The sequence below is a fragment of the Theropithecus gelada genome, chromosome 9 (genome assembly GCF_003255815.1).
Source record: "Theropithecus gelada isolate Dixy chromosome 9, Tgel_1.0, whole genome shotgun sequence".
NCBI classification, from domain to species: domain Eukaryota; kingdom Metazoa; phylum Chordata; class Mammalia; order Primates; family Cercopithecidae; genus Theropithecus; species Theropithecus gelada.
Window position 1 is genome coordinate 57,951,712 of NC_037677.1, and position 26,909 is coordinate 57,978,620.

General features: G+C 43.8%; 1 protein-coding gene across 2 annotated transcripts in view; it reads right to left on the reverse strand.

Annotated features, from left to right (window-relative positions):
• The window catches only part of LRMDA (leucine rich melanocyte differentiation associated), a 1,136,440-nt gene that overhangs the window by 527,535 nt on the left and 581,996 nt on the right, over window positions 1–26,909 (reverse strand). For both annotated transcript variants that reach the window (XM_025397503.1, XM_025397504.1), the window contains one exon: window positions 2,598–2,724. In XM_025397503.1, the coding sequence (XP_025253288.1) occupies window positions 2,598–2,724 (127 nt within the window). The remainder of the gene's footprint in view (window positions 1–2,597; window positions 2,725–26,909) is intronic.

The following is a 26,909-nucleotide window of genomic DNA, read 5'->3' on the forward strand; positions in this document are numbered from 1 at the left end:
TTGTTGGAAAGCCTGCAACATTCTCACAGTTAGGTAGGAGAGTCATTTAGCTGAAAAAGTGGCATCAGAAGTGCTGAGTTGAGAAGAGAACATGTGCTGTTATTGCCTGATTTTTACCTACCTTTCTCTGTGACTTCTGAGTCAAGTAGATGGGGAAGTTGATCTTCACAATCACATTTGTAGAGCAGAGGAAAAAAAAGGAAAGAAGTCTGTTTAGAACATTCACTGATAAGAAATGTGCTACAACAGCACAGTGATATCACCAGTCAGGTTTATAGCCACACAGTGTCTTCTGCTTCAGTCCCTCCTAGGCTATTACCATTACTCCCTTAGCATTACTGCTACAGATTGGAGAAGCAAAGGCACAGAATAGGGAAAGGACTCAACCAAAGACAAAGAATACCTCTCAGCACTCTGAAGCCAAGAGGCCTGCTTATCTCTGGTGACAGCAATACAGAGAATAAAACCATCATCCAGTCCAATGTATTTCTTTAAAAATGAGAAACAGAAGCTCACAGAAGATAACTTGCTCAAGGCCACACCGCTAAATATGATTAAGCTGAGACGTGAACCAAAGTCCATGGAATCTAATATTCTACAGAGACCTGGGACATAGGATATGTCTGAAAATCCTTCTGTCCTTGATTGATTTGAGAATATTGGCCAAGTGATCATCTAAGACAGCCTAGAAAGCCATAAGGCTACAATATTTTTCAAACAGTCATTGGGAAACTTGGTTGACTAATGGATATAAGAGGGGAAAATCCACCAAAATTTCATTATGACAAAGACTGTGAATTTACTTGCAGGCCCTCCCCTTCTACTTCTATCAAAGTGACAATTAATAGTGACCACAAGGAGCATATTTATAATACTATGGTCTGAATATTTGTTCTCCCCTCAAATTCATATGTTGAAATTCTAATCCCCAAAGTGATGGTATGTGGAGATGAGGCCTTTGGGAGGTGATTAGGTCATAAGGGTAGATCCCTCCGATGGGATCAGTGCCCCTATAAGAAGCAACTTGAAAAAGCTTGCTTTCTCTCTCTCTGCTATGTGATGATACAGCAAGAAAGTATCTTCACCAAGAAACCAACCATGCTGGCATCCTGATCACAAACCTCCAGCCTTCAGACTGTGAGAAATAAATGTTTGTTGTGTAAGCCACCTCATGTATGGTATTGTGCTATAGCAGCAAGAGCTGACTTAGACAATATCTTAGAGAATAAAGAAAACATTAACTTATGGCTTGAAGTATAAACAGTAGCTAACAAATACTTCTGCAAATCACTCTTAAATGCTGGCATATGCGTATGTGTTAAACCTTACATGTATATCTGATTTTATTTTATACTCTAGAGGAAAATGCCCTGGTTCCTTTTCTATTTCTAATTTATTTTATGAATGTGAACAAGTGATTTAACTACTCCAGGTCTCAAATGTTCCATCCAATAAAACAAAGCCATTGGACCACCGAGTCTGAAGCAACACAGTAGAATGCAGACATTGGACTTTGGACACAACACAGTTGACACTGAATCATCCGGGACATAGCATCTTGTTAATGTCTGGCTGTGTGCCTAGCCTCACCTCTTTCCATGTCTAGATAAACGGAAAAGACACACCCTTCTCACAGGGCTTGGTAAAGATGAATAACAACACACATAAGGAACCCAGCACCATGCCTCATTTCTAGGAGTGCTCAATAAGGAACAGCTAATGATAATCATGCATTCATCCCACAAATATTTATTGAGCTTGTACTTGGTGCCAGGCACTATTCTTTGTGTGAAGAACAGAGGAGTTAACAAAACCAAGGAAACTCCCTGTCCTATTGAGCTGGCATTCTAGTGCCGAGTAATCCACTACACTAACATTGCAGGAGCTAGGGGTCTTAGGTCGCAGCAAGGGTTCCCTGATTCCATTCCCACTACAGAATCCAGAGCAACTAGTGCCTGGAAGTCTCACCCTACGCTGGCTAGGTCCTTGCTTCCGTAGGGAAGGCCACATACTATCATGGGTCCCCTAGGCCTCCCATCAACAGCCCAGCATGGTATCCACCAGTGAGGGCATAGCCAGGCCTGGGCTTCACATGTCCCTGCCACCTTAGCTCCTTTCCCTCACCAAAACCGTTCCCCGAGCCTGCCCCAGAGCCTTCCAGAAACCTCCGAGGAGACGAAGTTTGCTTAGTGGCATTACCCAGGACTTCCCACCAGAGGTCGCCCTCCCACACAAGCCCAAGCAAACAGACAGGGCTTCGCCGCCTCTGCGGCGGTGACATTATTTTCTTTCTCTATTTTTATCTATTAAAAAGATTTCTTCACAGCCATAACTTAGATCCCTACACTAAAATGGAGCAACAGGAAGATATAATGGTGCGTTTCATTTATGAATGACCTATAATAAATTACTCTGAAGTGTCCCGAGTGCCAGAAGACAGAATGCTTTGTCTGCCCACGAACTGTATTTCACATACTTTAATTTAGCTGACACATAAAACTCATTTGACATTTTGCAGGTATTTGTGCAGGGTGGGGTGGGGGGACGACTGTGGGGCTGGGTGGGGAGTGGGGGGCAGCGGGCAGAGGAAAGGATATTCGGTTCTTGTTGAGGGTTAAGGTATGCAGTCTGGGTAACTCTGGCAACACGAGGTCGTCCCCCAGCTGATTGTTGTCCAAGATGAGTTCCTCCAGGCTCCTGAATGCGCTCAGTCCTTCCAGTGACCTGCAATGACAAAGGCAACAGGAAAAATGATCCTGCACTAAATCAGGGAGGCCATTATGAGCCGAAATAAATATTTTAACCTTCCCTTTCAGGACTGGGAATAGTTTGGGCTTGGTGCCTGTCAGCAAAGTGAATGACAAGAATTAGTAGCAGGAGTCGGGGCGGGGGCGGCGGGGGAGAAGGGGCCGCTGGCACCCACCGCATCCTTCACGCATTGCCAACATGAAGGATGAGGGTCACTTAGTGAGTAGCCAGGATCCAAAACAAAGGGCTTCAGATACGGCCTGCAGGATAAATTTGTCAATGTCTTGTGCCTTCAGGCACCCAGCCTCGGCTGACCCTAACCTCCATTCCCAAGATAAATAACTCTGTCACAGTTCACCTTCATTCCCTGGACACAAATTCAAGTTGTCATCCATCATTCCTGCCCAGAAATATCATACCCTCTTACAATAATAAATATAACTTCAAGTATCATTTCTTAGCGGTTCTCCTCTGTACAGTCGTGGGGGAAACGGCAGGGAAGGCTTCCTTTCTCTGCGTTCACATCCTTTGACTTTTTTTTTCCCTCTGCCTTTTTTCTTTACTAATCACTTAATTTGCTTCTGCCCAGCGTCCCAGTGGCTGCCCCAAAGGCAAGGCATCTGCGGAATTACATAATCACTCCGGTCTGAGAGGCCTTTTTCTTTTATTATTTCTTTTTATTTGTTTTTGCTGCGGGTGGGGAGACAGGGGTTGGCGGAATTGCTGCTTCAAAGCTCCTGGCCTGAAGTTACTGTTTTAATTTATGGAAAGTGGATTTCTCACTTAATTTTTGAAAGAAGTGTAGAGTGCAACCCTGTAGATGTTGAGGCAGTAAATAAAAAGGCAACTGAGAGAATTAAGTACCCGACTCCAGGAAAAAAAAAAAAAAAAAACAGAAAGGGAAAAAATAGCCTTGCTTATACACGTCGCTGAAAGTTAACTCTTAATTTTATGGGCTCTCATGAGTGTTGGGGGTGGAGGTGACACGGGGTAGTTGTGCACAAGTGCTTGCCTGGGCGCACACAGACATTAATTAAAGCAAGCTGGCCGGCGGAGGGGCTTACACAGAGACACAGACTCCCAGCTCGTTCACCTGCCAGACCCGGGAGATGTGCTGAGCCTGCACAGGCTGACAGCTGAGCTACGATGTGGACCGGAGGGAGACTCCTATGGGATGCCTGGCTATTCTATAAAATGACGAATCAGGGAGATGAGTTGTCCACACTATTCATTTACTGATAGCGCTTCCATTAGAGCCCCGTGTGCTTGTGTGTGCAATGTCTGCACATCTGCTGTGAGTGTGAACTTCAGCACCAGAGCTTTCCCAAGGCATCCATAGCTCCCTTGTGGGATCTCTGCCAAGAGGACTCCAAAATAGGGAGTCAATACTTGCGAGGTGTAAAATGTGTTGTAATTAAATCTGTAGATTCCACTGGGCCCAGAGCTCTGCCTGCATATTCCATTCCTGCCAGACCTCGGGATGGTCCCACCCAGGACTTGACTCCCAGAGCATGCCTGCTCCTCCAACCAACAGTGCCAGTCCCACCGAGGGAGGACACATTTTGGAGTAGGGGTCCAGAGGTCATCGCGTTCCATTTCCTCCTCCTTTCTCTTTTGCCTCTTGGTTCCTAGAGGCAAAACACAACTTATGAGGATAAATGCTTGAAGGGCTGGATATCCCATTTATCCTGATGTGATGATTACACATTGCATGCCTGTATCAAAATATCTCATGTGACCCATAAACATCTCTACCTGCTATGTACCCACAAAAAATACAAACAAAAAAAAATTGTAAAAACCCACAACGTACGCACATCTAGGCAGGAAGGTTTGGGACTTTGCCTCCGCTCCTCCATTTCCTGTTGTGTGAATTCGGGCCTGTCAATAGCCCATCTGAACTCTACTGTTCTGTGTTCCTTCCAGCTCATAGGATCGTGTAGAGAATAAGTGAAGGATGGCTAACTGGTTAGTAGCATACGCTGTTGTTTTTTTGTTTTTTTGTTTTTTTTCTTTTCCTTCCTCCTTTTATTCACTGTTTTGTTTCCTGATGCCCTGACCCTGGGGGTGTGTTTGGAATGCAGTGGACAGGCCCATGAACAAACCCACAGAGGAGGCGTGCCGGAAGTCAGGCTTGTGCAGGGGACTTTCGGGCTCTTCTGAAGTCCCTCCACTAGGTGTTAGGGAGTGATGTGCCAAAAGGCTTCTCAGGACTGGGCCTGTTTGCCACTAGGGGAGGTGAGGCCACTTCCCCTTAGGGAGCCTTCGGGTGGCTAATAGGACCTTCGTGCACAAACATCAGTTGGGCTCTACTCAAAGGCAGCATCCAAATACATTGCTCCTAAGTTATGTTATGCAAATATTAGACTCTTCTGATGAAAATCAGCAAATGGTTGGCAACTGGCAAGCAGAAGAAAGTTCCTTTCCAAAAGTGCTCCAGGGAGGCATAAAGCAAAACGACACAGCATGAAGATGGGGAGAGCCCAGGAGCACCAAGGAAGCGCCCACCTCCATCCAGACAGCCTTTCTTCCCTTGCAGGGTGGGCTATGGGGCAGAACCCCACACCAGAGTGAAACCTCCCAGAAGAGCTGGGAAGATCAGTCTCAAATCCCCTGTCACTTGCCTGGTTTTGAGACTCTTTTTGCCATGTGACGTTATTAGCTGCTCAGTAAAAAGAGAACCATATTACATGGGTGACTGCTAATGAATAAATCCCTGTTTTCATGTTATCAGTGTGGTGTGCTCCTGGGGATTTAATCAGCGAGATCCAGGGCTGAGGGCCGGGGCACCGAAGTCAGGGGGCAGAGAACATAGTGAATGGAGGTACTGGGGAGGACAGGTTTTGGGAGGTCCCAGCTGGCACATGGATGACAATACACATACACCTGGGAGGAGGTGGCTTTAACCTTTACGTTGATTTTTTTTGTTTGTTTTTACTGTTGTTTTCTAGGGAGAAATAGGAGAAACAATATGTGTGTAGATCTTTGAGTTCATTCCCCTATATGCCAGATGCCTGCAAATATGTGCTGTTAAATAAAATGACAATTTGTCTGCTATCATCTTGTGTATGAACAGCAAAATGCACCCCAAAACCAGATCCCCCGTGGAGACGCCGACTGTCAGTCCAGCATCACTCGCCAGCTTCCCGGGGCAGTGCGATGTCTGAGGCATGGACTGGGGGCTGGTAGGAGAGAGCAAGGTTTCACCCAGGACCTAGGCACAGCCAGCTGGAGGGAGATCATCCAGGCCTGGATTGTTCTGGAAACCGAATCAGCACCCCTGGAACTCCCTGCAGGCTGCCTGCCTCCCCCTCCACCAGCAGCAACGCAGCCAGGATCTCACGCACAGGTACCATCCTCTTACCTCCTTCCCTCATTCCCAGGGCTCTGCCTGGGCTCCCCCAGGAGCTGCAGCAGCTGCTGGGAGCATCCCAGTGCCTTTTCCAAAGTCACATCAAAATGACAAAACATCACAACGCATTGGGCTCCAGTGGATTCAAACAGAGAGAACTTTTAAGTTTCCACTGTAATTAACCCTATCCTCGTTAAGATAATTATGATCAAGCTTCCTGTCAGAGTTAATATCCCAACATCATCGCCTGTGGCTCACACTCTGCCCTCATTAGCTTATGAAAACAGCAGCGCTGAACGGGCGTGCAGCCCTGCCCAGGTCAGGCCAGTGGCTGGCATGGGGGGACCTCGGGTTGGGGACCAGGGGCCCCACAGAAGGGCCACCCCTTGAGCCCCAGTCCCTTCTGCTCCTGGGTGGGCACAAATCAGTGACCTTCATCCTTTCCCTGCAAATGAGCCACTCACCAGAATGGAGGGGAAGAGCCAGGACCCGGGCCCGGGTAGGGCTGGCAGGCTTGGGCAGGAGCCTCTAATTTGTAGCCATTCCTCCCTGCCCCTTGCCCATCCAAACACCAGCCAGGATATTGTACCATTAAAACCACCAGAGGATGCTTCCAGAACCCCTGGATCAATCCTTGGATCTAGGCTATGCTAAGAATTCAATCTCTCCTCCCTCAGTTCCAGCCTATACCGGGGGTGACAGCGTTGCACCAACATGAGATGGGCAGTAAACAGGGGAAACAGCTGACCACAGACCCTAAAACAAAAGTGTCAGTCTCTTTGGGACTATATTTGGCCCCAAATCCAGGAGCAAAGGCTAGGATGTTCTCAAGCCAATCAAGAAAGCAAGATCTCCACAGAGAAAGTCTTTACCCACTTCCTCAACTCTAAATATCCCTGCCCATATATATATATATATATTTTTTTTTTTTTTTTTTTTTGAGACGGAGTCTCACTCTGTCGCCCAGGCTGGGGTGCAGTAGCCGGATCTCAGCTCACTGCAAGCTCCGCCTCCCGGGTCCACGCCATTCTCCTGCCTCAGCCTCCCAAGTAGCTTGGACTACAGGCATCCGCCACCATGCCCGGCTAGTTTTTTGTATTTTTAGTAGAGACGGGGTTTCACCATGTTAGCCAGGATGGTCTCGATCTCCTGACCTTGTGATCCGCCCATCTTGGCCTCCCAAAGTGCTGGGATTACAGGCTTGAGCCACCGCACCCGGCCCCCTGCCTATATTTTTAACTGAGAAAATGGGGTGGCCATGGAAGTTCTAGAAGGCCTAACCTGGGTCTGATGTCTACCACCCTGGCTAGGTCCCCAGACCTGAAAGGGCTGGCTGCTGCCTGTTCTGTATGGATCTCTCTGATGATTTCTGCCTGCCCAGGCCCCTCTAAGAGGGGATCTCCCTGCAGCCTCCATACTTCCAGAAAGCTGTTAAGTGTACAGTGAGGGCTCAGTACTGCCTCATTCACTGAGCACTGTTCAGCCACAGCCTGGGAGTGTCTGAGAAAGAAACAGCCAATAAATCCAAGCATGGGACAGAGAGCAGGACCAGCGTACTGGCCAGTGGCTAGGAGGGCAGCCTCTCGACTCCTATTCTTTCAGAGGCCAGAATGCCTCCTCATGGTTTCCCTGGGGCCACGTGGCTGAGATCAGGAAAGAGTAACTAACATTCAGCAAGTCTGCACGGGAATTCCAGTTCTCAATATTAAAATATTTATGTTCTAAATATACCAGTTCTAATATATATAGTATGTATAGTTGGCTGTGTATATTTTTCGGCCATTCAAGTCACATAGCCATATATGTATACACACACACACACACACACACACACAAATAATTATATACATCAACTAATCCACACCATAAATGTATCAAGATGAATATGTTCTAATATACCAGTTCTAAATATTAAATACCTCCTTCAGTAGGTAAATAATTGCAGCTCTGAGTGCCCTTCCTGTTACCCTGGCCACTCCTTGGCACCCCCAGACCTCTTCATAATCCAGAAACTAGGAGGCCGATGCCCACCACAGCCCAGGGGTACCATAGACCCTGCTCCAGCCAGCATCCATTCTAATTGGACAGTACAGTTGTTAAATTGTTTCAACATCACCCTTGAGAGCTGAAATAGTAACTTGTTCCTCTCCTATACTCCCCCCACCACTCCAACTGCAGGGCCTGGCACACAGCAGCTCCTTGGGAAATGTCTGCAAATCAACTTCCCACAAAGGCATGGCAAAAGCTACAAGGACAGGACAAGTGACCAAAAGTCACCTGGTGGAAAATGAAGGGAGAAAACAGAGAACTGGTGAGGAATGATGTGACCACTCATATCCCACTAAATGGTCCAGTGGCAGCACAGACATTTTTATTTTTTTGAGACGGAGTCTCGCTCTGTCACCAGGCTGGAGTGCAATGGTGCAATCTCGCTCACTGCAACCTCCGCCTCCCGGGTTCAAGTGATTCTCCTGCCTCAGCCTCCTGAGTAGCTGGCATTACAGGCATGCGTCACCAAGCCCGGCTAATTTTTGTAATTTTAGTAGAGACAAGGTTTCACCATGTTGGCCAGGATGGTCTCAATCTCCTGGCCTCATAATCTGCCCGCCTCGGCCTCCCAAAGTGCTGGGATTACAGGCGTGAGCCACCGCACCCGGCCAGCACAGACATTTTCATTTTTATAGACCTATACATTTTTATAATTTGTTTACCTAGTCCTGGAAGAAACATTCTTTTTTCCATAAAACTCTTTGTATATGCTTAAATGTATGGATAAAGACATAGATATGTAACTCTATATATTACTATATATATTATACATGTTATATATTAGTATATATAGTATGCATAGTTGGCTGTGTACATTTTTCGGCCATTCAAGTCACATAGCCATATATATACACACACACACACACACACACACAAATAATTATATAAATCAACTAATCCACACCATAAGTGTATCAAGATGAATAGAAAAGTCTTTAAGAAATAGAAGAACATGAAAAAGGTTCGGGCTATGTGAAACAGAACGTACACTGACATCACAAGGGATTGCATCCAGCCTGGGCAACATAGTAAGACACCATTTCTAAAACATAAAAAATAGCCTGGTATGATGGTGTGAGCCTGCAGTCCCAACTATTCAGTAGGCTGAGGCAAGAGAATCGCTTGAGCCCAGGAGGTCCAGGCTACAGTGAGCTATGGTCATGTCACTGCACTCCAGCCTGGGCAACAGAGTGAGACTTCATTGCTAAACAATAACAACAAAAAAAGAAGCAGTGGGTTACATGACTCTGGGGTCAAAGTCAACCCCAAAGCTCTACTGAGACCCCAACATGATGAGTAATCCCTGAACTGCAGAGAGTAAAATTCAACACTCGTCTGAGAGACCTGAATCCAAGACCAGTCAAAAAGCTTAAGTATTAACAGTTAACTAGGTCTGAAGTCCCCTGCACCATATCTAAGAATATTAAGAAAACTTTCAAATATGATGCCTAAAGAATGAGTAATGAATAATTAGTAATGGAGAATAAGGAGCTAGAAGCTCTTGGAATTAATATTACTTGAAAAAGGAGGTAAGAGGGTAGATTCTCCTATTTTGGACACATGAGGTTATATGATTACCCATATGAAATTCTGGTCAGATGATAACTCTCAGGAACCGGTATTTGCTTGCTGTAGGACAACATGAATAACGTATCTGATCATGTTATCCTTTTTGCTACCAAGAAGCTCAGAGGTAAACTGTGACCCAGTTGTAAAAGGTAATCCTTCATGATAACCATACCTGCTTTCTAACTTCATTTGTAAAGGCTTATACTTTTTTCACAGCTTTGGTATTTCATTTATCTATATATTGCTTTTTTATTTTGATTCTAATAAGCTAGCCCAAACCCTTTGTAGAATAAGGTAGGATACATATATCAATAAAATAGAATATAGATTCTCAAACAGGCAGATTCTGCACATTAAGGAAAAGTTTTGCGAGACCAGTTGTTAATGGAGATACTCATGTAGGAATAAAGAAGATATATATTGTATTCAGAGTTCGAAATGGTTGGCCAGGCATGGTGGCTCACGCCTGTAATCCCAGCACTTTGGGAGGCCGAGGAGGGTGGATCATGAGGTCAAGAGATCTAGACCATCCTGGCCAACATGGTGAAACCTCGTCTCTACTAAAAATACAAAAATTAGCTGCATGTGGTGGTGTGTGCCTGTAGTCCCAGCTATTCTGGAGGCTGAGGCAGGAGAATTGCTTGAACCTAGGAGGCAGAGGTGACAGTGAGCTGAGATCGTGCCACTGTACTCCGGCCTGGCAACAGAGCGAGACTCTGTCTCAAAAAAAATAAAAAATAAAAAAAATAAAAAAGGCTTTGAATAAGCTTCTCATAATATCTTTGTGACAGGAAGGCAAAAAGCAGGCTAGAAAATGACAATCTTAGGTAGAGGCATAACTGCTTCAAAAATGGACCTGAAGAATACTGATTAATGGCTCAAATTGCTCTATGGGTAGATTCTAGGGATTTTGACCCTGCTTTTTTGTTTTTTATTGTTTTTGTTTTTTTGCCAGTGACTTGGTTAAGGAGATGTGTATCACATTTATGGGGCACAGGACCCTAAAGAGATATTAAGAAAGATACAGTAGGATCCAAAATGATTCTGTGAGAATCAACCATTGTTTCAGCTCAATAAGATGAAATTTCACAATATCTAATGTAAACTAAATAATAAAGTTCAACTATCCAAAAATATTTACTGAAAAAAATTAAAAGGCAAATGAAAATTGGGAAAATATTTTCAACCCCTCTAACAGTCTGAGATTTAACACCCTCAACATGGAAAGAGCTTTTATAAATCATTAAGGAAAACATGAAGCTCTAATAGAAAAATGATCAAAAACCTTGGATGGAAAATTCACAAGGAAATTTGTCAATAATAAAAATATGGGAGAAATTTTCAGCTTTATTAGAAATCTAGAATATTCAAATAAAAATAGTTACATCCTTTTCTTAGATTTTAAGATTTAAGATAGTTTTGTCAAGCTTTTACTTCAAACAAATGGAAGACTAATGAGACAGTGAAATTGCTGGATGGTAACTTATATTAAAAGTCTTAAAAATAATTACCTTTTCATCCACCAATTCCAATTCCAATAATTTATTCAGTAAATATCAAAGATGTGTATAAGTTTATGTACAAGTTTGTTCACTACAGCATTATTTACAATAACTGCAAACAAGCCTAAATGCCCAAGGATTGAAGAATGATTAAATAAAGCTCAATAGATCTGTATCATAAAATACTATGCAGGAATTAAAAATAATATTGTAGGCAGGTATCTAATGAGCCAGTACAATTTTCATGCTATACATTTAAGTACCGCAAATTAAGTCACAATGTAATATGGTACACACACCAAGATCTTATGCATGAAAATTAAAAGTCATCCATATGGTCCTCACCATTTTCCACACAAGTTTTAATTTGTGCCAAGCCTTTCTGGGCATTTTCTTCCATGTTAATGGTTAAGAATCATCAAAGTCATCTTTCTTAGTGGTTCTAGTTTACAAACTGCTGTTAATATACAATCTTGTACACAGAGATGTTATAACAATTCTGTACACACATACACAAACACACTTAAATGTATATATATATTTGTGTGTGTGTGTTACCTATCTATATCTCCCAGATACATACCATTAACCCCCAGGCAATGAGTTTATCAGTCATTTTTCAAATAGTTTTCTCTAGCTACTACATTTTCTATCATGAATATGCATTTTATAATCAGGAAAAACCACAGTTAATATTTCCTTTAAATAAAACAAGACAATTCCACACGCATAACATGTAGAAGCTTTAGAGAAAGAGCAGTGTCTGGGAAGAGGACTTAGTATGAATCGCCAGTGACCACCACAGAAGAAAATCTGACCCCAACCCACTCTACTACTTTCCTGGTCCCTAAGTGCCTGTGCCTGGAGCTTTGTTTGAATTCTGGGTGCCAAATTCAAAGGGGGATTTGCATTCAGAAACACCACCCAAGGAGAACCACCAGGAGGTGAAGGGTGTAAGAAACAGTGACTGAGACAGTTAAGGTTGCTTAACCAGGATCAGAGAAATCTTAGTCATTTCAAAGTCCTAAGTCTACAGGGTTCCAGAATGCAGAATCAAAAACAAATAGAAAATTATATAAACTGGGAGGAAATGTCTTGAATCAATTTTTTGAAACTTGTCAAAATGGAGAAGCTGTTTACTAAAGGATGAGCTGCCCTGAGACCCACTATACTTACTTGAACAGAGGCTAAAGTCATGGAGAATGTTTAGAGGGAATTTCTGCATAGAGATCAGATTCGATGACCTCTAATATTCTATCCAGATACTGTGGTTATCTGACTGGAGCTCCTTCCTTTGTAACCACAGTTTATAAGGGCTGTTAAGTCAGTTCTGCTCTGCCAAAGGGTCCCTTATGAGTCAGTCTGGTAGGAAGAGGGTAGCAGAGTTTCAGCACACTAAACTCTGTGCCTCATTCTTTTAGCTGGGACTGTGCAAGGCTTCTTTAATATTTTCCTAACTATGGGAAGGGTGTAACATGTGCCCATAATAACAAGGCACATGTTAGCATCCTGACCTCTTACAGAATGTAAACTACATACTAGAGCTACAGCCCTATCCATGTAAAATATGCCCTGTTACAGTCTTCTTATAGACTCATAGACTTTGAATCCTAGAGGAATTTTAGGCTCTTCCACTCTCCCCCCACTTCACAGAAGATGACTAATGTCCCGAGAGGTAAAGTGGCCTACCTGAAAACACACATGAGTCACCAGGCCACATTTAGAACCTGTGTACATAAAGTGCAGTGCTTCCCAACTATGTTAAACTACCTCTACATACTTTCTCACTGTGGTCCAGAAATGGAATTTCACCATCGCAACATGCTTTACCCAAACATTATATGTAGCTTTGTAACCCATTCATTGTATGTCCTCAATTATAAATACAATGATGAACCTAAATGGTTTTCAAGTTATTTTTCCTTTCACTCTGTACTCCATGGATCTTCCTAGAACAATCTCCCAAAGAGCTAATTCTTAGAGTTTTTTTCCTTTGAAGTATGCATTAGGTGGAACTGGGTTGAGATTTATCCACTAATGATCCCCTTGGGGTGCACCTCTATAGCTTATTAATTCATTCATTTATAAAAATGTATTGAGTGCCAACTCCATGCTTAGTACCTTGCTAGTCTCTGGAGCTACAAAGATGACTGTGCAATAGTCCCCTACTATTAAGTAGTAGGTATAGACGGGGAAGCAGTTACCAGATAATGCAGGGTAATAGATTGGGATGAGTAGTGCTACTCTGAGAAGGGGCTGGGGCTGGTGAAGGAGATGGGCTTGAGCTAAGTCTCAGTGCAAATGAATTCTAATCTTTTGAGCATCTGCTGATACTTTATTCCCCATTTGGTGGTGAGGGAACATAAGGAAAAGAGATAACTTGATCCTGGCACTCAAGTAAGCTACAGTCCAGAAAGCTGATTTGCTACTAAAAAGCGTGGGGTGTGGTATTCACTTCCAGCATGACAGGAATTCAGTGAGCACGAGCATCTGGTGATACAAATGATGCACAAGTCGTGGAATCTGCTCCCAATGCTCTTACCATCTATGAAGGAGAGAGAGACGCTGGGCTTGGAATAAGGGGACACCATACAGGACAGCGTATCAGTAAGCGGCATGGATATGACGGGCTCTGGAAGTTGAGAGGAAAGCAATGAGGGCTGTAGTAAGCCCTTTCTGTTTTTGGCCCATCCATCCTATGCTTGTACTGAAGATATTATAGCAAGTCCCTAAGGACAGAGACAAGGACCAGGTATCTCTCCATGTACATACTAGATGAAGGACAGCCTCCATATCTTGCTCCCATCATTCTCCTTCTTTGGGCTATCCTTCCTCCTCAAAGCAAATCTTTCCTGTCTTTTTCCCACCCTGGTGACAGGGTTTGGCCTGGGCTTTGACTATGTCTCTGAAATTATTTTGATTCACGGCTTGAGATTTTACAAAACCGCACATGCACTCATGGAGCCTGTGGCCTCGGGATCTTGTTTGTTTTTAAGAGTCTAAAGAGTGAGTTTGTTTGGCGGGTTCTATAAATGGGGGTTTTCTTTGCTAGGGAGATGTGAGAGAGTGGACACGGTGTACCGCAGCCACGGTATGTGTGCACCTCACCATGGGGCGCAATGCAGAGCCTGGTGGGGGAGGCGCCCACAGCCATTGGGCAAACATATGTTGGGCCAAGAACACTGCTCCTCAACCTCATGAACTGTTTGCTTGAAAGATAACAGTGTCTCTTCTACACAAGCCTTTCACCACCCTCCATAAAGGGAATTTTTAATTCAACAGATGGTGTCTACTCATTGCAAGCCAACCAGAAAAGGAGACATTTACACGGCTGGGTCTCAAGGCCCCAGGGACCCCGAGGGCCCCTAATCAAATACTTGCCCAAAGACCAGCTCCCCACGGGCAGGGGCCCCCTGGAATGGACTCAGGCCAGGAAAGCCAGTAAAAACGTGCCAACTGTTGATTCTGTAAGGTCCCAATTGGCTGAAAAAGGTGAAAACATGTTTTCTGTCCCAGACTACAAGATAGCTTTATATCTCCAGCAGGAAAAAGGCCCCAGGAGATATGGTGACCTCCAAAAGTGGCGTGCTTCTGGAACCGTTTTCTTTCTTCCAAAATAGCTCTAGCTCTATGGTTCACAAAACCTCTCAAAGAATAATTTGGTGAGCTTTGCTTTCCAGATCCTCTTATGGCAGGTCCTGAGCCCTGTGTACTTGCACCTAACAATGCTAGGGACAGAGAAGAGATCAACTGTTTCCAGTTGTGCAGCGTGGAGAAAAAGAGATTTTCCCAGCACTGAACCAAGGCTATTTCCTCTGTGTCTGCCTCTGGTTATCTGACTGCTGCTCATGGCAGCAGAAAGCCAGTACAGTGTTTTCACAGGGAACGTGTTGTTCGAATGAGGAATATCTTGTCAACTCAGTGAGGCCAAACACAAATGAGGTCGGTGAACACACAGCATAAGACCACTCCATTTAGAGGCATCAGCTCTGTTTTCAAGTCCTGGTTTTGTGGTCTAAGACTTTGGGAAAAATAACACTTGCAAAATGTAACTTTCTAATCTTTCAAAGTGGCAGAAAATCCCTGACCTGTCCAATTTGCAGATATCAGAATGGGGATCAGCCGAGATATAGTACATGAAGACAAACCTAGATCAATTGCTGTTTAGCTGAAAGATTGTTTTTGAAAAATAAATGTGCATATTTTCTTTTCAAAGGAAGAAATTAGTTGCCTCAGAAAAGGATGCAGGTCAGTGGCTAAACCTCCAAAAGAAATACTGATATGTTTCAGAGTCATCTGAATGCTTGGGGAGATGGCAGCTCGGGAGAGCCTCTGTCTTAGGAACAACCAGGGAACCTGATCTGGGTCCTGCCTTGGTTAGCATCTTGCTGCAGTATTTCAGTCAAACCCTTGCCCCTGTGGGCCTCACTGTACTTTTTTGTAAACTAAGGAGGCTAGACTAGATTATTTTGGAGGTCTCTTCATTTTTAAACATCCCATGCACTAAAGTGGGTTGCAAGATGAAAACTCTCAAAGTTTTATCATTGCCTTAATTGTTCCACCATTCAGTAAAAAGTTCAGCATGAGACTGGCAGACTATCCCTAACCCTCAGATGGCCAAAAAGATGGGGGTCAGAGAGCAGGGCATGTTTCAAGCCTCAAGTATGAAATCTGATTAATAAAAACGATCTGGGGAAGGGGAAAGTTAGGGGAGAAAAGAACTCCCCCCTGCTTTTCTTCATCTTTCATAGCAACCCAAACTAGGAAGTAAGAGGCAAAACGTCACACGCTTAGAGGGCAAAAGATAAATGTTTGATGAATTGACCATTGGTTGTGAAGTGATGGGCTTTGTATGTGCATAATGGCTGAGCTGCTTTTCCAAGCCGATCGCCTGCCAAGATAAGAAGCCATAATGGATGGACCTTGAGATGCCCTGGACAGAGGCAGCTTTAATTTGACTGGTTTTAATAAAATTAATTCTTAAAAAAAAAAAAGAAGATGGCAGAAGGAAGAAGATAGTAATTTGAAGAGATCAGAAAGGCTGAGAATTATATATACAGAGAGTAGACATTAACTATTGGTTTTTCCATTCATTGCACTAGTCAAGTAAGCATAAGAAGAAAGTTTGATCTTACTACCTCTATAAGTCGTCAAAAAGTTTATAGGTGCCCAGCATTGTCCATTGTCCAAACAGAGATGCTTGTGATACAGAAATTAAACAGACTTATTGAATAGAAAGGTACTCTAACAACCACAGACTGGATCCTTCATTCATTTATTTATTCTTCTTACAGCAAATATTTATTGAGCATTCCCTAGCCAGGCCCAGGATAAATAAATTAGGTTTTCTCCCATCCCACGTGGAGCTGGTGGAGTAATGAGGCCTGGTGGGGAAGGCTTTCCTTGCAAAGTAAGGAAGATTATTCTGGTCTAAGGACTCCTACCATGCTAGGTGCTCTCTGCCAGGCAGCCAGATCTGCACATCCTCGCACTCTGGGCCCTGAGGCTAATTGCCCATTTCTCCCTGATTTGGTGGTATTTACTCCTTGATATGGTGCCTTGGCCCTACATTTGTGTTTGCCTTCACTTAGTTGACAAGATCAAGATAGTCTCCATTAGAACAACATGATGCTTGTGAAAACATCATAAGGCCAAGAGCAGCAATCAGACAACTAGAGAGGCAGATGGAAGAAAAGAGTTATAGTTGAGCCCCAGGAAAAATTCTAGCTGTGCCCGTGAGTCAATTACTGGTGGACCTTTGTTTCTTCCATACACAAAATGCGGGGTTAGAGCAGGTGACTGGCTCCATCTTTTGACTAACTTTTATTTGAGGCCTTCTATGAATCAGATACTCTGCCAGGCACTAGGAGTACAATCCTGTCCTCCAAAAGCCCCAAATCTCACGAAACAAGGGCACAGATGACCATTAACTCAATGAGGTTTCAGTGCTTCTTCTGCTTCCAAGTGACCTCAAAAGGTCTCTAAGGTCTCTTCTAATATCCAAATATCTTAAGATTAGTATCCTCACCTCCACTTTTCTTTGACTTTTAAGATAACGTCCAGAATTACAAAGAAGTTTGGTTATTCATGCACTGAAATGGTCACCTTCCAGATTATCATGCATTTTTTCCAGTGTCAGGAGGACACTTTTCCTTTCTGCTTAGGAAAAAGCCTATGCAAAGTGCAACACTGAAAAAATGTCTTCCCCCTGCTCCCGCCTCTGCAAGTATACATTTTTCCATAACTGTAAAAGGAAAGTCACTCATTACTAAACAGCTCAGCAAGGCTCACACTATTGGAGAATATAAAGTTTTATGAGCAGGTCTCTCCTTCTCTCTCTGGGTGTAAGTGAGAAAGTGAGTGAGAGAAAAAGCCGGAGAGGCCTGGCTCAGGAGTCCAGGGTGAATTATAGACTGCCGCTCAAGATTCACAGCTCTTCGTGGTAGGAGGTTAATATTCTCACATGTCATTAGGTCTGCTGGCTCTCCTGATGGTTCATTGAAGCAGGCAGCAAATTATTTCCTCATGCTGCAGAGGACAGCACACTTCAAAGCAAGGAAACTCAGGTCAGGACAGGCCTCTTGGTGGATTAATGAGTTGGGATCACCATGGGTTGTCTGTAGGTAAGAATGGGCCTGAAGCTTTTGACAAAGCTAACTTTTTGATCAGTCTTGACCTGGCTTTCAAGCCAGACCTCCAGATTTTATTCCTATCACCTTCTAAGGATCTGCCAAGACCTGCAGGAAGATTGAGTAGTGTGTCTGGTCATTTTGTCTTCACTTGAAAAGCCCCCACCTGCTCACTACTGACGTACATCACAACTACAGGTCAAGGTAGAGCTTAAACCCCATTTCTTAGAGGAGACTTCTCTGTCTGTCCCAAACCCAACTGACCATGCCTGGACTTCTATTTGCACACTTTCTCTACCACTGGTCCATGAATTTGGTCTATTGTCCAGCTGTCCCAGGTATCTTACTCTTGTCTCCTTGACAATTAATTAAGCTCTGTGACCATGGGCACAGTGGGTTATATCTCTTTGCATCCTCCTAGCAGGCCCAAATCCCAATCCTGCCTCTTTTCCAGAAGAAAAGTCCAAGAAGACAGCCAGAAATGTTTCTAATACAGGCTCATCAAAAAATGTATGTGAAGGCAGCTCGAAAAACCTCACTTTTAAAGATAACACTAACTGAGGGCAAGTTGAAGGAAGAGTGATGAAAAGCGTAAGACACTCATAGGAAGGCATGGAAAAACGCAAGGTTGACATTCCTCAGGCGTAGAATTGCTCAGTAAGCACATTTAGTGCAAATGTCCACCATAGTCTATATTCTGTTCTTTTCAGTTCCAGGTTTTCTGAACAGCAGTGGGGCTCTCACTGGGGTCTTCAGCACCATCTGGGAGGTTGCCACGGTGAGGGGATTGGGAGCTGCCAGGGAAACCTGGAGGAGACTCTGCTCACAGGCCCTTTCCAGGCCCCACACCCAGGGGCCCCTGAGTGGGCAGCTTGGGCAGGAGTCAGTGGCTGTGGATACCCAAATGTCCTCACCTTAGAGTGAGGGGCCTGCACTGGGGTTGAAGGAATAAAAAGAACTAACATCAGGCTGCCACCCATTTCCAAGCTGGAGGTTCAAATGGAAGCTTGGGAAAGTGCTTGGCAAACCAGAAAGCACTCAAGAAATGTAAGTGAAGGTGCTTCCTGTTCCAGGCCTGTCTTCTTCCTCTGCCAGACTTAGAAATGTTCTTTTTTTGTTTTCTGCTGTTCCCTCCCTATCATTTTCCATAGATCCCCACTCTCTTTCTTCTAAAATACCTTTACCTGCTTTTATGTAACATGTTTTCCTTAACATGCATAGGGAAATCAAATAAAAACCACATGTGCATATCCATGTACCAAGTATCCACACACATACAATACAGACAGCTGAGAGAGGCAGGGTAGGCGACCCCTATCCGGTCCAGCCTGGGTCAGACCCCACCTCAGGCAAAGTTACCGAGCGTCCCTTCCTCAGCTCACCTTGTGTTTGATGCAGCATCCAGAAAAGCACTACCCAGGGGTCAGCTGGCTGAACTTACTACACGATCAGAGCCCTCCCCTATCTGGGCTCAGATTCCTCCACAGTGGAATCAAGGGGAGTGACCACATGAGACTGTGTAAAAGGGTGGCTCGTGACCTGTACCAGAATCTCCTGAGACTTATAAAAAATTCAGAAGCCCATGCCCAGCCCTGACTTACATATCAGGCTCTTTGTGTGTGGATATCCATGATCTAATTCCCCAACTCATATCTATGTCTACTGCAGTATAAGAACCACTGGGGTCCTCAACTCAAATACGTCTTCAGGGTCCAGTCAGGTGATACACTGCATTTCAATGAATCCAAGTTGCACCAATTATAGGCACAACATTATTTTATGTACTAGAAAAAACAAAAAAACAAAAAAAAAAAACCACTGTGAATAAAGAATGACCCAATGTTTTCCTACCTTAAAATGCCTCAGGAACATTCCTTTTTTTTATATTCTGCTTGTTACTTTGCCAGAAAATATGACTCAAGGTCATTATTTCAATAATAAATATTTTCTTTATAATGTCAAGTTTATGCTCTTTCTGTTAACACAATAGTTTTGTCTTTCAATGCCAAATCACGATCAGTTCGTAAATGACATGTGAAGTACCAACAATCTGTATAAGTCAAGTGCAGCAAAAATAATAAGAACCACCATGACCCAATTCAAGTGTGCCCTGATAACAGCAGCTCCATCACAGCCACCTGCTGGTCAGTGACAATCTCAAGAAGCCATCAATTTTAAGATGGATTCAGGTATGCTAACATGTAAAAGAAATGTACATCTCAGAAGTGCTGAAATGCGACAAATGCACATAAGACAATAAGGAGTGGCGAGGGCTGAAGGAATCAGAGAGCACACACTCTACTGCGTGACAGCCATATTCGCATCTGTGCTGTCCACAAACACCACAGTGAGCTGTACCTTCCCCAAGGGTAAGATGATCATAAAATTTGCTGTCTAAATTGGGATACTTCCTAGAGTAAAGGGGACCCTTACTGATTATGCCAGGAAAATGGCATAAACTCAAACTGTCCTGGGCAAACTGTGATGAAAGTTACTCCACCTATTTGCCAGCAAACAGTAACCCCTTGGTAACACGATCACCACAGCTGATCAATCTGAACATTTAGAATCTGTAACATTATGCATTGATTGAAGCTTCTTTTCACTTTATGTCTTAAAAATCTCCAGGGCCAGGCACGTTGGCTTACTCACGCCTGTAATCCCAGCACTTTGGGAGGCCGAGACAGGTGGATCACGAGGTCAAGAGACCGAGACCATCCTGGCCAACATGGTGAAACCCCGTCTCTACTAAAAATACAAAAATTAGCTGGGCATGGTGGCACGCACCTATAGTCCCAGGTACTCAGGAAGCTGAGGCAGGAGAATTGCTTGAACCCGGGAGGCGGGGGTTGCAGTGAGCCAAGATTAAACCACTGCACTCCAACCTAGTGACAGAGTGAGACTCCATCTCAAAAACAAACAAACAAACACACAAAACCAAAACAAAAAATGAAAAACAAAAAAAACAAACCTCCAGAAGCCTGACATCTTTATGCCTTGTAGAGTTCCCTTAAGTGTCCTCAACTACCTTGCAATTACCCAAACTACCACTTCCTAATATGACATGTCTGTGCATTTTCCCGAGACCACTGCAAAATCCCCTAGAGATCCCTACAGTCATTTGAAGGGATTAGATCAGTGGTTCTCAAGTGGGGGCTATGTTGTCCCCCAAGCAACATTTGGCAACATCTGAAGACATTTTTTATTGTCATGACTGGGTAGTGCTACTAGCATTTAGTGAACAGAGGCCAGGGATGACACTAAACATCCTACAATATGCAGGACAAGCCCTGACTACAAAAATTATCAGTCCCAAAGTGTCACTGGTATCAAGGTTAAGAAACCCTGGATTAGATCAAGGATAAGACTTTTGCTCTGTCTATTGTTGGGCAAACTGCTCTGCTTCCTTTGAGTTCTGACAACTGTCCTGGCGAGCTGTCTTCCACAGCTGCCAAGGGTTACAGCGAAATCTGGGAAGGAGCCTCCACAGTGATGGAAGAGATGGCACAGATGTCAGTCTCCACGAGGAAACTAATAGAACTTTCTCAGTTTCATGGGAGCAGACAAGATTGACAGACTGCATGACTTTGCCCTTCTCCAACGTCACTAGAAAAGAAAGTGACAGCAAATATATCAGGCAGGTTGAAGCTGCAGCTCTCATTAGTGCTCGGGGGCCCTGAACTTTCACAGATGTGTTTGCACATCTGCCCTGGAACCCACAGCAGCCCAGGAAAATACCCCATGCTGAATGGGCTTGTTCCAGGCTTAAGAAAAGTCCCCTCGGACATTTCAGATCTGCCCCAACACAGCTGCCTGAGTGTAGGAAGTCACTTTCATCACTGTTGATGGGCTACTTTCTCCATGGGAAGTAGCAAGTGGGCTGGAAGTACTACAGGAAGACACCTCCCCACACAGACACCTTTTAGAGTATGGAGACTCCTAAAGGTAATGGGAGACCTCGGACAGAAAACAAGAGGACTGATTCAGGACCAAGGACAGAACATGAAGAGTAGAGGTCTCAAATCCAAGCCAGAAACATCTCCTGTGAAATTAGTTTCCTTGGGCTACTGTTGCAAAGTACCACCAACTGGGTGGCTTAGAACAAGATATATTTGTCTCACATTCCTAGAGTGGAGAAAGCTGAAATCAAGGTATCAGTAGGGCCACGCTGCCTCTGAAGGCACTAGGGGAGTGTCTGTTCAGACTTCTCTCCTAGCTTCTGGTGGCGTGCAGCCTACGTCCAGCCTTTGGGTGGCATCTGCCCCAGCCTAACTCCAGCCTTCATGTGGCTTCCGCCCCAGCCTAACTCTGGCCTTTGCACGGCATCTGCTCCAGCCTAACTGTGGATTTACGGGGCGTTCACCCAACTCACGTGTGCATCTCTTCACATGGCATTCTTTTTACAAGGACACCAGTTGTATTGAAATAGGGGCCTACCCTGCTCCAATATGAGCTTTTCTTAACTGGTGATATCCACAACAATCCTATTTCCATGTAAGGTCACCTTCTGAGGTACTGGGGGTTAGGGTTTCAAAGTATGAATTTGGGAGAGGATCACAATTCAGCCCATATACAATTTCTAAGTTACTACTATTCTTATAAGAAATGCCAAGGTTCTTATCCAGGCCTAAGGAAGTGCTTTCATGAGGATGAACATCCCAAGCAGCTATGTGGGCCAGGTATTACGAACTGCGAACCCTAAGCACTGATGTGGCAGTCAAATCCAACCTCCTTAAATCCATTTATTTTTATTCTCTTTTCCTAAGACCTGGCTTCTGATTCCTAGTGCAAGATGACCATCATTCAGACTATAAAAGTACAGCACACTATTTATCTAAAGTTCACACTTGAATCCATCTTCATTCTCTGAAACACACTCACAAACCTAGAGGTAAGTGAATAACGCCTGGCATGAAGTCAGTGTTCAATAAAGGTGTGTTCCTTTTTCCTCCAGCTCTCAGTCCCAATGATGATGTCACAAAATCAGGATGTTACAGAAGATCATAAGCATTGAGTCAGAAAACTCGGTTAAAGCAGTATTTCAAGATTCTAGTCCCAATTCTTGGCCAACGTAGAGAAAAGGGAGATAAGCAATGGTTATTATGTTGACACTAAAGGAGAAAAGATTAAAAACTAAAACAAAACCACCTACCAAAATAAATAAACCAAAGCTCAAAAAAAAAAAAAAAAAAATTCAGAGTATTTGGGCCACCCGGTGTAGGGGCAATGAGTAATATACCTTTTTGAGACTATTTTACCTTTTTAAAACTATTTTCTTAATAGCCTTAAAAGAATCACCGTCATGAGTCAGAAATCAACATCATCAAAGGAAAAAAGTCAACATATATTTAAATAGAACCTCCATTGCAGTTGCTTTTATCTGAAGTATTAGACAACTGCTGCACTTAAATTGTTTATAATTCTTATGGAGAGACAAGATGTCGACACGTGGAAATTAAACAATACAAGATTCAAGGAGTAACTCAAGATAACAATAGAACTGTCACAAAGCAATATATGATTATATGCCACATAAACAATATAGAAAATAAGTGCTACAAGAACTCAGAGGGAGTGATTACTTTAGGCTGGAAGTCCAAGAATGACAATTTCAAAGAAGTAAATTCTGAGATGAGACTTGAAAATCATAAAAGTATATTTTGTATAATCTCTTTAAGAAAACAGAGGAGTTGGTAATGGAAGTTCCAGAAAGATTTTATTCTAAAGTAGCTAATATTATTTAATGATTAAAGACAGTCAATGAAGCTTTAGAAGGAGCCTAAGTTGTTGAACAAAGAGGTTCAATGGCTTGAGCTCAGATCCTTCAGTCAAAGTGGCATCATGTTAAGTGGATACCTCATTATTAAGTGATACCAGCATAATGGCATGTTCAGATTGATAGCTGATGGTGTGGCAGGCTTCTTCTAAGATGACTCCCAGTGATCCCCTGCTTCTGGTAGTCACAGCCCGGTAACCCCTTCCACTTGAGTGTGAGCTGGACCTCTTGACTTGCTTCTAATGAACAGAATCCTGCAGAAGTGATGGATATCACTGCAAAATAAGATTACAAAAAGACTGACTCCTGTCTTTCTGGACCTCTCCTCTCCCCTTTGTTCATTGCCAAGTCATGAGCTGTCCTATGGAAAGGTCCATGTGGCAAGGAGCTGAGGTAGGTCTCCAACCAACATCCACCAAGAAAGTGAGGCCTTAGTCCAGCACCCATGAGGAACCGAATCCCACCTGCAATCATGTGAATGAGCTTGGAAAGGGATACTCCCTGGGAAGGCTTGACAGGACTGCAGACCTGTTCCATGCCTTAACCACAGGCGTGTGAGAGACCTTGGGTTTAGCTGCATCCAAACTCTTGGCCCACAGAAGCTGTCTGATAAATAATGTTTGTTGTTACATGCTGCTAAATTGGGGGAAAATTTGATAGTTAGCAATAGATAACTAATACACCTGGCAAAGTGCCGGGGCATCTATTTCTTCAATCTTCCAACCAAGTCCCTCTCTGGCCTCATGATAAATGGATATCAAACTTAACTAACTGAGGTCAGAAGATACAAGAGGGACTGTACATTAGATTTTGAATGGCAGGTGCTTTGCAGTTACATATATGATTCTGAAGAGACATAAACTAAACATCAGAAGGTCTGGGCCTAAAACCTTCTCTGGTAGCCTTTCCTAGAGGGAGTGGATATTTAGATGCTGCAGCCAGGAGGCTAGCCTTCTAATAGCTGGCCACTCTAGGTCACGCCTCCCATGAAGACAAAGTGCCACGCCACAGAGGGCTGAGCCACGCTCACTGATCCAGAGCCAGTGGGTCTCAATTCTACCATACAGCCTTCCTTTTAGATTTTTCCTGCACCTATCTCCTAAAGCCTAAGCTTTAGAAGGAGCCTAAGTTGTTGAACGAAGAGGTTCAATGGCTTGAGCTCAGATCCTTCAGTCAAAGTGGCAGCATGTTAAAGCATTTTTGAGTTCTCCAAGCTGAACTGCTATTTTGTTTCATGATGTTTCTGATGGTGTCAACTTTGGCCTCTGGAAGAGACAGAAGGAACCAGCACTATCTGCAGGGACTCTGTCCTTTTGGTGTGTATATGCACATATGGTGTTAAGCTGGAGTTCCTAGAAACAGATTGAGGATATGAGAGCAAGTCATTTATTTGGGAAGTGATCACACAAAACACCAGAAAGTGAAAAAGAGAAAGATGTCAATAAAGGATATAGTATGAGGTGGGTTACTGCTAAGGGCAGCTGGGTTTAACCCTGTAAGGTCAGGAATCAGCAAACTTTTTACGTAAATAGCCAGATAGTAAATATATTAGGATTTGTGGGTCCTGTGATCTCTGTTAAAACTACTCAGCTCCACGTGGAAGGAGTCATAGACAATATGTAAATGAATAGGCTTAACAATGTTACCACACATATATATAATTACATATTTTTAATATATATATTTAAAACAGCAACAGTAGACCATATTGGGCTAACCAGCAGCTGACCACCAACTTCTCCTCTAGAATGGTATGGGATGTAATGTGGATCACTTCTCAGTGACACCTCAGTTAGGGACGAGGGAGCTGCAATATTAACCAACCTCCTGCCATCAGTCATTGGTTGAGGGCTGAGAAGGTTCGAGCAGCCAGAGAATAGAGTTACAGGTGTCTGTAGTTGGAAGCCATCAGATTGGCAATGCACAAGAATGGTGATTGCCAAAGGAATATGGGCAGAGCACCAATGGGGTCTGCGGACAGCCCTTGTCCCAGCCTAATCCATTCTGAAAGAGAAAGAGAATAGGGTGGTGACAGATAGAAACACAGAGGCCTTCTAAGATGGGTAGTGTGGCTTGTCAACTCCACTCTTCCTCGTCCTTCCCCCCTACCTCCCTCTGTCCCTGCCCTCCTAGACTTTTAAGGAACTGCCATGGTGATGAACCCAGTAGGTAGAGCTTTCTTTTAATACATTTTATCTGTTGCCCCAAGTATGCCCCAACCACAGCTCAACCACAACTCAACCAACCAAAGGCCCTCACTTTCTTTGTATACCCAGAGACCCTTTTATCCTGAAAGAGCACTCTTCTGTGGGTGGGGTGGTGGTTATTGTTGTTTTAATTTGAAATTAAAATGTCATTTTGCTGATTGGGAAAAGATTGGGAAAATCAAAGAAGGGATTGTGCAGCTACCAAGTCTACTATCACAAGCCTCACCCCATCCTCACTGAAGGGGAGAAAAATGACCCCTTCTTCTTTTCTACTCCCAGTTAAAGCAAAAAAAAAAATAAAAAAAAAAATAAATCATCTTATTATGTAATTGGGACTAGGCCTGGGGCTGCAGCAGTAAAGAAGGGATTAAGGACAGCGCCACCTGGGCAGCCATTCTCCTGGGTCCCATTACCTCCCCCCTCACTCCTTTTTATAGCCAACAGATTAAAATGCGAGCCTAGCAATCTTTGATCTTTCACTTGCTGACACAAATCCTTTAAGCTTCCAACATTTTCTGCTGAGGTAATTAGTACTAATTAAAAGGTTTCCAACAGTCTTTGCTCCCTTTTTTTCCTATGTGTCTCCCCCTTCTCCCCCCTCCCGCAAAGGAATTGCTTTTACAAGTACCTTCCATCTCTGAAGCACAGGCATCCCTCACTTTCTCCTTTATCTGACTTGGCCAGATCAAGTAGATTAGTGACTCCATTATTCCGAATACAAAGCCAGACAACAGGTTTTTACTATCGCTCCTGACCTGTTGAGACTGCATGGGCTTATATCCCGAAACAAGCGCCTCAGCTTGTATGAAAAGACAGCCCAATTATGCAGGAAAAGACACTATGCAGTGTCTTCTGGTGCCCAAGGAAGGCCACCACTGAATGATGAGGGGTTGAACTCAGTGTCTGTCACACGCACATACATGCACAGGTGTGCATGTACACACTGCCTCTTCGTGAACTGACCAGTTGTACAACTCATATCCCAGCCTGCTTTGTTCCCATGCTTTATATTTGTTTGGAGGGGTTACAGGGGTTGGGGGAAGAGCCAAAGGGACTATGTATTTAAAGGATAATGCC